Raw genomic sequence first — 13,408 nt, 5'->3', positions numbered from 1 at the left:
CAAGATACCCCTCATAATTCTCCAAAATATAGTATGCAGTAATTGTGTGACCTCTGAGGTAAGACGGTCTTTTTAAAAAGGTCAGTGAAAGACAATGTAAGAACAGCTTCAGAGGACAGCCTCTGCTTTTATTGCCTTTGAGCTGCATGGCTGTGAGATGTCTGCTGTGTAAGGCAAGGCTGACACAAACCCCAAGTCTACTTTGGTTCATGGCCCTGCCACTAAAGCAGTGCATCGGAGACCTCTGACCTGGTTCCCTGTGTTATCCTGGCGAGGTTTGCGACAGCTGATGATAGTGCCCTGTGTCCAGATGCCATTTAACAACTCTTCTAGAACTTTCTGCATGGAGGTTCTTAAGCCCTCCCGAGAGTGTTGTATTCTCTCAAAACAGGGAGTTTCAGTTTGTAAACACTCATACCTCAATCAAAACAAAGATCAAAAGTTGGTCAACAGTTGTCAAGATGGGTCAACAGGTAAAGGCACTTAGGCACTTGCACCTGACCTGGCGCTCCAAGTTCAATCCCCAGGACCCACAGAATAGAGAGAATGGCTCCTGAAAGTTGTCCTCTGATACACACAAACACACACCCACACGAATGCACACAGCGCACACCCACGATGTAATGCAAAGAAATCTCAGGAGGGCCATAGACAATAAGTCCTAATGCAGAATTTCCAGACTCCTGAACACCAGCCATTACAGGAACAATATCAAAGGAACACTGGTGTACATTTATAATCCCAGCACTCTGGGGGAAGAGGCAGGAGGATCAAGAATTCAAGGGCAGCCTTGGCTACATATTGAGTTTGGCCTAGCCTAGATAAGACCCTGACTTAAAAATAACAACAACAGCAACGGATGCTTTAAAGATCTCAGTGTAATACTGGTTACTGTGGCATCATGGCAAACCAGAGAGAGCACAATTTCTGAAAAGACAGCCATGGATGGGAGTGCAGAATGCCACTCACAGATCTCCTTCACCACACGTGGGGACAGCAGTGGCGACTCCGTGGGCCTGGTGAGTGCTGAGCACAGAACCACACAGAAAGAACTCGGTGAGCATGAACAGTAAACATGAGTGTGATCTGTCTCTCCCCTTAGGAACTGTTGGCACTGCCATTTCTAAAGGACAACAATGGGATTATTCTGACACCTTGTTTTCAGAGAGCTGAATCATCATCTTTATATTTCTCTCTCTCTACAATTTCAACTTGGGCCTGTGTAACAGAAGTGTTCACTCTTGCTGAGACACACCATGCCCACTGTCCCCATGGTGGCAGATTCCCTGAGAAACTATAAAGCAAATGTCAATGCCCAAACCATCTAAAAAAAACAATTGAAAAACTAGGCTGTTCAGAGAGCATAGCTTAAAAATATTTATAAATGAAATGGTTTACAAAGTGACCACTACTTCCAACCCAGGAGTGCACAATGAACGTGGGAGCTGGAAGAGTGGGCTTGGGAGGCGGAGCTGTGGAATATTATTTATAACCTGGTAATGCAAACGGCTAGAAGCATATGAGCCGAGCAGAAAGGCTGGTCTCCTAACTACAGGTAAAATAACATTCAGAACAGGGGAAACACCCACAGCCAAAACCGTGCAGGCCAAGGGCTTAAGAAACCATTTCCCCTGCTGATTTTTGATGTTTATGTAGAATGTTCTTCGAGCAGCAAATAACTTAACGGTGATCCTGACAGACTGAAAAGGATACATCTTTCCCACGACATAAATTAATTCTTTTGGTGGGAAATTGCTAAAATGGACAGGGTGTCATAAAAATTTCTTTATGACCAAAGAAAAAGAAATGATTCCATTGCTTGCAAACATTCTTACATGAAAAATAATAAACTCTCACTTCAAACTGTCCTGGTTTTCACAGGGCTCAGGGAGCTGTTACTAATTGGGGCAGTCCTGTTTACCTGGTGTTGGCCATGAGTCATAGTCTACATTACCCCCAGTATGAAACACATTCTGCTGGAGACTGCTGGCTCCCACAATTCATATCCCATCTGAATAACTACTATAGGGATCACAGAGAAAAGGACCCAGCACTCTCCATACCCAGGTCTGCCACTCTTCAGATTTACATGGTAGATAACACGTGAAGACTCTGAAAGCCAGTGTTCACAAAATAGAATGCAAAGGCCTCCTGAGGCCATACCCCACGACCCAAAAAGTAGAAACAATGTCAAGCCTTTGACCCAGCCTTTAACATTTGGTAAGCTCCAGTACTCTGTGACCTGCTTAGGGTAATGGCATTTATGAATAAAAAGCTCAGAGAAATTCTAGTCCCTGGGTTGCTATACCTTTCCTGTCTTCGAAGTGCTCAATCATGGCTGAACTGAGGATGTTCATCTATCATGAGATAAAAGTCCTCCAGAAAAGTCCCCTAATTTCAGTCAGGAAAGCTGGGGCTTCTTCAGGGTCTTCCTTAGGGTGTAGCCTTGTACACTAAGCCCCACACTAAGGACTCTCCTTTAACTCTGTTGACCTTAGCATCTTTCCAGACTCCGGGGAGTCCCTTACCCCAATATTTTGTGAATTAATAAATGAGATGTAAAACTCTGGCCATTTCCCTGGTAGGAAACAAGGGGACTATGGGACCTGCAGGTCTCAGTCAGGGAGGCGATGCCAAAGGGGCGCTGGTGCCATCCCGAGTAATCTTTCTCTTAGGATCGACCTTAGGATCTCTTAGAATCTCTAACATGATCCATGGTGTCCTGGACCCTGCCTCTCCTCAGCTTCTTCTTCTGTCTGGCTGTGTTGCCTGCTGTGGGGCATGCAGGGCCCCCCACATGAGGCTATGGTACAGTGAAACACACTTCCTGCCCTCTTCTCCCGTGACACACCTTCCTCCCCAGCTATGCCTTTAATGACTGCATTGCTCTTCCCATGAGCTTCTTCTGGTGCCAGCTGACCTGGAGCTGCTCAGGTCACTGAGTTCTAGATGACACAACTCATGATAACAGCACTGTATTTATGTGTACTTCTTTGATTAGTGATAGTCCGGGTTCCTACAATGGGAGAGGAGGGAATCTGCTTCTCAGATAAGACAAAGAAGGACCTTCCCAGTCCCCATTCCCTGCTTCACACTCCTGCCTTGAAGTACACGAGCAGCTCCGGGCCTTGAGTGCTCTCTGAGATGCTCTTGACCTGGTGAGACAGAAGGATGCTGCAGACAACAAATGCACTCAGCAAAGATGTGCTAAGACACTCAATTGTCAGGCACACAAGCCCCCATCCCACAGTCCGCTTTAGGCAGGAATCAAGCTGGTGTTTGTATCTTCAGCTCTGACCCTACTTCAGTGTTTACTCATCGCCACACTTGGGGAGACGCCGGCATCTACCAGGTAGGTCTACGATGGAGATGGGGCTTGCTTGCTTCTGTAGCTACGTGTCCAACATGTAGGAGGCATATGATTCTGTTCCTCATTTAATTAAGAAAAATTTCAAGGATAAGCAAAACGCGGGAAACAAGTATAAGAAATGTCCCAGTGCCCCACTGTGTATGGATCAACCGGTGCCTCGCCCTTGTCCAAGCAGAAAAATGAACAGATTAAACAAGGTTGCCAGTTCACACACAATAATGTTAAGGTCTTAAAAACCTACAAACACATCACACAGTCAGGCACATACCCTAAATGGCTTACAGGTAACAAATACACGACCAGACACAGCGTAAGGGTGACTAAAGGATCCACGTTGTGTCTCTGAGTCCTCAGCTAAGGGGCTCACCTGTTGGGGTGCTGCTGCGGAATGAAGAGGAGGGAGTGATGGGCGGGGTCACAGGGGGAGTAAGGCTTCCGCTGCTGTGGCGAGGTGGAGTGGACACATTCCCTCGAGACACCGAGCTGGACAGGGTTAGCGAAAGCTTCGGCTGGATCTTCTTCTTCAAGGATTCCTGTTCCCGGCGTGCAGCATCTGTCATGAATCTGAAATGAGAGTTGCAGTGATTAGCCAAGGCCTTGGAAGAAGACACGTGACAGTGGAGTTTGATAGATGCTCTGCCTTGAGGGCGGGGCGGGGCGGGGAGGGGAGGGGTAGGGGGCGGGGCCTGGCAGTAGGTCATCAAGTCTCACGAAAGCTTGCCTTTTCCTATGTAACGGAGCGACCTTACAGCTTGTTGCTTTTGAGTTTCCTCCAAATTGGGCCATATCTTTGCCAGGAAACCTTGTACCTTCCCTGAGGCTTTCTGTATCAAGAGAGCTTTTCTCTTGGGAGGTTCTCTCTCTCCTCCCACTTGGAGGAAACCCGCCCATCCTTAAATCCCCGGGCATTCCCAAATTGGGAGCTTCCTTCTTATGAAGGGTGGTAGCACTTAGTGCTCAAACTACTGACTGATGCTCAAGAGCTGTAGTCGTGTCTATCTGTTCCCTTTAAATGTTTTTTGCTCTGACTCTCATAGTGAAATTTCTGGTTACTTGAGGTCTTAGCACACAGCCCAGCCCTGCTAGGCCAACAGCTGCAGAATGCCTGTGCTCACCAGCCCAAGCAGAGTCAAGAGGAGGCCTGAGAACAGGGTGAGGAGGATCAACCCGCCCTGTCCACAGGCCTGTTTAACTTCTGAGTTTCCTACTCAGAAAGGAGGCCTTATGGCCTGTGTGGCTCGTCTGGACATTGAGGGTATTTTCCCAATGTCTGTTCTCTTATTCTTATGTAATCTAACATCTTATAGTCTGTGCAGCAATCTGGAAATGGTTGTCTTTACCTAAAAACCAAACACTTTCTATATTATTGGCAGGTAGACTTTGTCAGAAGACTTTGTCCATTTCTGGACGTTGTCACGATGAGCATAGTGATTACAGACTATGAAAGCATACAGGTGATAACACACACTTATGTCTACCTAGGCCGAGAGGTGCCTCTCAAGTCCCCCCATCAGCTGCAGTCTGACCAGTTCAATGGAAGTCACTGTAAACTAACTACATGGTACTTCACTGTGGCATCTCACCACACCTGCTTAACATGCTGCTTACACAAGTCCTAGGTGTTTTTCTTCACGATGCTGTGAAATTTTGGAAGTTAACAGATGCTTCTTAGAGTCAGTTACACACACAATGAAACAACAAGCAGTACCATTCCGGGGTCTTTAAATCCCTACTTTTATATTTGGAACAAAGATAGCCCACTTCTTAAATGATCCAGGCAACAAGATCCGGATACACAAATGGCCTTTTCTACGTTGAGCTGTACAGGAACAGAGCTACGCACTGACCAGGGTCTTGGGTTCAGTGCTGTAAGGTGAGGATCCTTATGGAACAGTGACTGAGGAGGGAACCCTGGTGCAGTGAGGACTGTTTGCACCCAGGAGCCCGAACTGGCTCATTCTCAAGTGAAAAGCTGGCTCTTCGGTTCTTCAACTGCTTTCCTGGCTCCCTCAAAACTTCTACTCAAAATATAGATGCTCGGGGGAAAAAGGCAATGGACTGTGGTTTCCTTTTATTATTTCAAGTAGAACCACTAACTAGCCCAGTGCTAAGTGTCTCAAACTGGGGTGTGCTGTGTGCCGGGGAGTGGACAAAACCATAATATAACCACACAGCTTCTTCCAGGAAGACCGATTGTACTCAGTGGTGGGTAATTCATGTGGTAAGATAAACATAAGTATTTCATGGGTAGAAAAAAAGGGTATAACTTGTACGTTAGCTAGGAAGGTGGTATTTGGAGTCACAAGGGCCAGGGTTAAACCCTGCTGGGCTACAGACTGTGTGACTTGAGACAAAGTAATATAAGTCTTCTGAACCGTAGCCTTGTTCTGTGCAGAATGTGACTGAAGCTTGATAGCTCTTATCTGATGTGTTTGAGACCAGAAGATTTAAAGGGGTTCTGAATTTTAGAATACTTGCATAAACACTATCAGTTGAGTATCGCTAATAGGAAGGTCTGAAGTTTAGAGATTTCGGAACATTTGGGGTGAGGGATGCTCAACATGCAACGGCTCCAAGTAAAGATACATTGTTCTCTTTCTATGGGAGAATTTTGTCCCAGTCCCATGGGGCATTGAACTTGGATCAGAAGACCTGGAAGAGAGAACTGGAGGACAGGGGCATGCAGAGAACCATGGCTTGTCTATAGTCTGATCAAACGGCTATTTTAATTTTTTCACACAGGGGTTATATACACATAGAGGCAGGAAGTGGGGTAGGGGATGATGCAGGAGCACAGATGTTCTCAGGGGGAGTACAGATATCTTCCAGAACAGAGTGTTGCCTGGGTGAAGAAGCAGGAAACAGCTCACTATGACTCTGTCTATGATTCTTTTGTTCTTATCTAAGCTGGTACTATCCACCAAGGCTACCTATCCACAAGACCTATGACTACTTATTCTCATCCAGGCTGATAGTTTTCCACCAAGGCCATCCGTCCACAAGATCCATAGCTATCTATTCTAGGGCCAGTGCTTTCTCACAGAGACCAAGACTTTGTGTTAGCAGGCGTGTATGGCTGACTTAGGCCTATGGCTGATTTAGGCCTTCAGAGTATAAACAAGGCTGCTCCCAACAGAATTTGATCTTTGTTTAACTGGCAACCTGCAAAGCTGACATGTCAATATTCTTAAGTGATAGCTGTAAGCCCTGCCTTACATCACTATCTGTATATATTCATAGGAAGTCTGGTACTCTGAATACCAGAGTTTTGTAAATGATCGTCCTTGTGAGACAGCAGGTATCATGTCTAGGCTGTTGCAAGAGCTGACTGTCTGTGGGCGGGGCCTCCAAGGGCAGGGCAGCTCCTATTCCTGTTGTCTGGCCTGCAGCAGATTCACACTGGATTGTGGACTGGAGCCTACTGCAGAGGTCTATGTGAGGACTGAATATGGCGATCCACTTGGAATATAGCAAGTGACGCATAGTTGCTATTCTACAAAAAACGACGGTGTGCCGTGTCTTAGTACTTGGTCAGCCTCGCTCAATGACACATTCTTTGAGTTGGTTCTAAAAGAACTTGAGTGAGCAGAAATCTCACCCAGGGAGTGGCTGATGGGAATGGGCCTGGAGAGGGTATATTTCATGTCAGGTAGAAACTGGCCAAAATACGAGAGAGTTCTCTGCACTTTCTCTTTGGTTTAAAATGTATCAATATCTCACAAATAAAAATAGAAGACAAAGGTGTCAGTAAGTCAGGGTAACTTTAAAAGTAAATGCCCTTCTTAACTCAGCTATGAAGCAACTGTAGCCACAGCATCTTCTTTCCCGGTCACAGTCACCATGCGGGTAGGGTAGGCTGCTGACGACAATTTATCTTTGGCTTGCTTTGTGACGGGTGGAGTAGGTTTTGAGACAGGGTTTCTTTATGTAGCTTTGCCTGTCCTGGAACTTATTCTGTATGTACATCAGGGTAGGCTTGAGCTCACAGAGATCCGCCTGCCTCTGTCTCTCAAGTGCTGGGATTAAAGGGGTGTGCATCACTAGCGGGCATGGCTTGTTTTTTTCTAGTACTTTCTAGGTGTTGAGAACATGGCACTCATGAAACTGAACTAAACATGAAACACACCCACCAGGCATCACCGCCAACCCTCCTCTCCTTCAGTCTTCCCTAGCCTTACGTCACAGAAAACTTGACACACAAAACACACAGCTGCATAGTGTACTTCCAGTAACACACACACAAATGCACACACAGGAATGTCACACCAATGCAAGCCCTGGTTAAACTGGCTGTTTCCCAACGCAGTGGGCCTACCTCTTCTTCCTTCTTCCCTTTATTGACTTTGATGGCACTTGTCTTTTGGGGAAAGGGTGTCTTGCTATAGAGCTTGGGCTGGTCTCAAACTGACAATCCTCTTTTGTTGGTCTCCTAAGTCTTTCTCTATATGCAGACCTGAGACTTATTAAATTCTAAGGCTTTAAGTCAAAAGGTGGGCATGTTCCCCCAAAATGAGGGACCACCTGGGGATGCCACTTAGAAGAGAATGGGATAAGTCAGAGTGGTTGTAGTCAAGAACTGAAGGCGTAGTGATGTAGCTCTGACCAGGGGCCAGCTCCTGCGAGCACACCCTGGCATCCCACAGACAGGCCCACTCCACTATTTGGCTGGAAACACTCCCGTTCTGTAGCTGAGAGAAGCCAAGGAGGTCACATTTCTCTGGTCTCAGCTGCCTTCCTCAGGGGGCTGACACTATTTGTGAGGCCGCCAGTAATCACAGGAGACAGGAGAAACTCAGAACTGGAAGAGAGACTGGTCAAGTCACACAACCGGTCCTGTACACTCGCCCCTCATGTGGTGGGATGACCTGTTCCAGGTCACTGGGATTGGCGAGTGGCTGATCAGGTACAAAAGCCAGTAAAGTCTTGATTCTGAATCAGCGGACTACAGAAAACTGCATGCCGGCTTGTGCTTTAAAGCTGTGTGTGCCCCACAGTTCTCAGAGGGTTTTGGTCTGGGGGTGCTCGAGGAGACGCCTCTGGAGCTTACAGGTGGTAAGTGGGATGGGACATGGTAGGGTGGTCAGGAAGTGTGTCCTTTAGGTTTCAGCCAGTTGCTGCAGTAGGGCTGTCAGGCTCCTGGAGGCCTTGCCTGAGTGGGCCTAATCTGGAGAAGACTGGCCACATCCTCTGTCCACTTCCTTCAGCCTTGCTGTGGAGCCAGCTGCAGCACCGAGGCTGATGATACCGGCTTGGGAGGGCAAGTCACTTCACTTCAGGAACTTTATAAACTGGCCGTTAAATACAGCTACTATTAAGTGTTAAATTGTGTAAGCTTATTAAATAAAATTATTAAAAACAGAGGTTCATTGGTTCTTAATTATCCTACTGCATTTTATTATGATCTATGACCTCAAGGTTACTGACATTAATGCTGTGTCAGTATCTGTATTCAGTAGCATTACAGTGGTTGCTGGGAACTGAGAAATTGGGGATATTTACACCACAGAAATGGGCAAATGTTACCAGTCAGGACATTTTTCCTCATCAAGAATTAGCTACTAAGTATTAGTCAATAGACTTGTAGTCTTTTTTTTTTTTTTTTTTCCGAGACAGGGTTTCTCTGTGTAGCCTTGGCTGTCCTGGAAATCACTCTGTAGACCAAGCTGGCCTTGAACTCAGAAACCCACATGCCTCTGCCTCCTAAGTTCTGGGATTAAAGGCGTGTGCCACCACTGCCCGGCTGTAGTCTTATTTTTAATGTGGAAAAAAAAAAACCCATTCAAATCGGGCTCCTTGCTTACTCACGGAAGGAACTAGGAAGGGAGGAGGGAGAGACTGGAAACACTTCCTTTTCTTTGTAACATTATAAAAAGAAATATATCTCAGCACATCTACTATGAATTTGTAACATTTTAAAATGATTTTTAAATTATGGGATACAGGCAAATGAGTAAATGAGTTTACTCACATGGTTTAAAGAATAATAAAATTACGACTCATGTGTTCAAAATTACCAGAAACTTTGAAGTTTCTTTTATAACTTGTTTTCCCAAGAGACATATTACCCAGATCCAAATACAGTAGTTTTTTAGGGTTTTTCTTTCTAATATATATATTTTTTACACATAGAGAAATTAAATGTTTTTAAAAGAAAAAGTAGTCACTGGAGACTTCATCTCCTGTTGACTAACAGCCTGGAAGTCTGCGGTCAGCAAAGCCATGTTTTGATTTTGAAACTGAAGCTGCTGTAAGATTAATTTTAATTTTCCTACAGATCAGAAATGTCTAAGTGACCATAATTTAACACAGTCATTTGTAGTAATATTTGTTATTGTGAGGGGAAGTACATATTTCTTAAGTAAATTTTCAAGACTCCGTTATAAACCTTTTAAGTCTGTAGACCACAATGCTCACTTGGGCTGGCAGGTTAAGCATGGCCTAGGAATGTAAGTCAACTGCTGCTCCAGGGAGACCAGTTGCAACCACAAACTTGGGAAATTTATAGTCTTCTCTGAAACCTGGGCAAACACGCCACTGCCATCTCATTCTCTCGCCAAAGCGAGAGAATCCTGTGTTCTCCAGGGGTTCTGGGAGGGTATCTTGGCTTTCAGTGACACTGGAGGCCCTAAGATAGAACACTAAAAACTTTAGTATTTCTTGGAAAAATCTGAAAAGAACTGGGTTTTTTTGAGAGGGTGGGGAGTCTGAATGGCACACGGTCAGGAGCTGCCCTGGTATGAGATGTGTCCATGCAGAGTCCCAGGTCCCCCAGCCCTGGTTCTCCTGGCTGCTGCCCCGGTTCTCCTGGCTGCTGCCCCGGTTCTCCTGGCTGCTGCAATGCAGGGCTGTACTTGGGTCTCCTCAGTCTGGCTCAGGAAGCAACACCTCGAGCATCAGAACAGCTCACTCTATTCATGCCTCATCTTGGCCTCAATCTCTGATCAGAAATGTATCCCATCCCGCTGCACACACCTAGGACACAGCCACAGCCTGGGCTCTGAAACCCCCATCCAGCTGCACACACCCAGGACACAGGCACAGCCTGGGTTCTGACACCCCCATCCAGCTGCACACACCCAGGACACAGGCACAGCCTGGGCTCTGAAACCTCCAGCTCTGAAGTCTGGGAATATAAAGGACAGCACCCAAGATGAAGCTTGACTCTGTCCAAGGCCACTCATTCACTTTCTCCTGAGGGTGGAAGTGTTCACTGGCTTCAACTGTGTACGCAGTGACATGCTAGACTGCAACCTTGCCAGGAACACCACATAACATATGGGATTTAGTATTGGCGCTTCAATATCTTCATGAAATCTGGAAAATCACGAATTATGAAACTTACCTAGTCATGGATAATATATTTTAAGTGTTTTGTTAAATTGGAATTGTTCATTTTATTTTACGTGTTTTTCCTGCATGTGTGTATATGCGCCATGTGATGTACATGCCTGGTATTCTCAGGGGTCAGAAGACATTGTTTCTCAGGACTGTAGTTATAGACAGTGGGGAACCATCACATGGGTGCAGACTATCAGATGAGGGTCCTCTGCAAGAGCAGCAGTGCCATGTCTCCAGCCCAGGATAACACATTTTATATAAACATTAGAAACAGAAATTTCAATAAAATATTCTCTGCAACGTGTGAGATACTCTGATCTTTACCTTTGTTATTTCATTTAATAAACATGCGTATGGCCATTACATGGGTTCCTTTTCTTTCCCATTCTTTTTGACATGGTCTCACTGTGTAGCTGAGCATGTACTTTCAGTTGTCTTGCCTCGGCCTCCTGAGTGCTGGGATTACAGTTGTGGTCCACAAAGCTCAGTTTACACCCACGTAACTTTATGTAGTAACAGGCTATGGCCTGGGGTTTGAATATATTAGCGTAGCAGTTGGGGCAGACTTTGGAAGAAGACTGTCTATGTTCAATTCTCTGATCTATGCTACTTAGCTGTGTGACTCTAGACAATCTACTTAACCCCTCTGTGCCTCAGTTTTCCCATCTGTAAATGCTGACGATAACAGGGCTAACCCAAGAGGTATAAGAAACGAGTCAACACACACAAAGCCCTTGCAACAGCATTGATACTTTGTGCTTGACAAGGGTCAGGTTCCTGGTTCACAACAGATGTGAACAACACCAGCACTGGAAATCTAAGCTCACAAGAACTTTGTCACTGACAGCTCCACCAACAATCTGGCCTGAGCTGAGGCACCAGGTAGCCTGCCGGGTTCTGCTGACCCCATAAGCTGCACTCCCAGGCAGCATGGTGGAGGCAGTGACAGTGGCTGAAGTCCAAAGGGCTCAGTCCTCTCGTTAGAAACAATGCACTGGGCCGTCTATAAACACACCATCCTCTTGGTTTCTCTGCCTTGGTTCTGGAGATGAATCACATTGTTGGGGTGCCCTACCAGCAGGACACCACGGGATGTTTCCTGCAGCTAGGAGAGGGAAACGGAGTTTCAGATTACAATCTTTCTTCTTCCACTGAAGGGGTTTGTAGGGTACTCAAGGCTCTGACGCCCTCATCTCCAACCCCTCAGAAAGCATTGAGGCTGCTGTGTTTCGCTTCAAGTTCTAAGCTTTGTTTAGTCTTCCTAGTGGCCCCATGAGCACTGCCATAAAAAGCAAATCCTGAGCAACCTAGGATGCCTTTGGGACTTTGGGAAGAGCTTCCTACAGAAGCTCTGTGCTGCTGTAAGTACTCTTGGACCCAGGAGCTCATTCCCAGACTAAGACTTCGTGCCCACCAAGGACACCACAGAGCCAGTGAGTCTGCAGAGCACCACACGGGACACTGCACCTAAGGTTCTGGGAAGCTGGTGGGAACAGCAGGTGCATTTCAGCCCACGAACATGAGTGGTCTGTCTCTGTGTGAGAGATCCAGCCGCGGCAGGTCTCCATGTGATGATGGCGTCCTGGTTCACAGTTACTGGTACAGCCAGGAGTGGGTCTGCTGGTGTTAGCACAGTGGGTAACAGGACTGGCCAGTCACACATGAAGTGATCGGCAAGTGGGATTACGATCTGTCTCTGCTCCTCATGAGCAGAGTGGTCTTTTCTTGTGACCTGGGGACCTAGCAAGTCATTTCAATAGAGAGAAAGCTTGAATACCTAAGTAAAGCCAATTTCAGAATGGTTTAGCAATGCTCTGAATAATAATCCTATTTGTTTTCATCCCGGAGTCCTCCTTTACTTGATCTGAAGCTCCCGGGGAGACTGGCAAGCTTTATAAAACTGCACCAGCAACTGAACTAGGCAGCTTTCGATGCTGTCATTAGGGCTGGAGAGAGGGCTCAGTAGTCAGGAGTGCATATACTGATTTCAGGCTGCTCACAAATGCCTAGGACTCCTGCTCCAGGGATCTGATGTTCTGGACTCCTTGGGCACTGCGTTCACTGTGCAGAAGCCCATACACATGTACAGGTAATTTTAAAAATAGTAAAACTTTTAGAAGCTTCCTGCATTACAATGTTAACAAAAAAAAAATAGTAAACCAAGGGCAGCAGCAAGAGGAAGCTGCTCCACTGCAGGGACCTGCTGCCCCACAGGGTGCACGCATGCATGTATGCATGTGTGTGCATGTGTGTGTGCACGTGAGTGCGTTCTCCAGGACTCACATCCATTGGCATCCTTTGGGAGGGACCAGCTTTAATCACAATAATAATACCAACAAGTTTCCTACACGGAGAGGCATTGCATCTTTACAGTTTCTGTCTGGCCTGGGTGGAGAGGTCTTTGGCTCCAAGACAATTGTTACAAAATAAGTGGCGACAAAAGCATGCCTATGTCCTGTCAGATCTTGCAGCCAATTCTGCTGGTAAGGCAGAAGAGAAAGAAGAAAAGAAAAGAAAAGAAAAGAAAGGAAAAGAAAAGAAAAGAAAAGAAAGCGAGTGGAGGAAGGATGAATAGAGAAGGCAGAAGCCTTTTCTGTCTGGATACCCATAAACCCATCTTCCTTTCTGCCTCTCTCTCTCTCTCTCTCTCTCTCTCTCTCTCTCTCTCTCTCTCTCCCTCCCTCCCTCCCTCCCTCCTTC

The 13,408-nt window shown here is 46.2% G+C and overlaps 1 protein-coding gene across 2 annotated transcripts in view; it reads right to left on the bottom strand.

Annotated features, from left to right (window-relative positions):
• The window catches only part of Jazf1 (JAZF zinc finger 1), a 303,749-nt gene that overhangs the window by 45,937 nt on the left and 244,404 nt on the right, over positions 1–13,408 (bottom strand). For both annotated transcript variants that reach the window (XM_028758364.1, XM_028758365.1), the window contains exon 3: positions 3,738–3,934. In XM_028758364.1, coding sequence (XP_028614197.1) covers positions 3,738–3,934 — 197 coding nt within the window. The remainder of the gene's footprint in view (positions 1–3,737; positions 3,935–13,408) is intronic.

The sequence above is a fragment of the Grammomys surdaster genome, unplaced genomic scaffold, assembly GCF_004785775.1.
Source record: "Grammomys surdaster isolate TR1022 unplaced genomic scaffold, NIH_TR_1.0 126197, whole genome shotgun sequence".
Taxonomy (NCBI): Eukaryota; Metazoa; Chordata; class Mammalia; order Rodentia; family Muridae; genus Grammomys; species Grammomys surdaster.
Note: the sequence above shows the minus strand (reverse complement) of the source record. Positions and strands in the feature narration are given on the sequence as shown.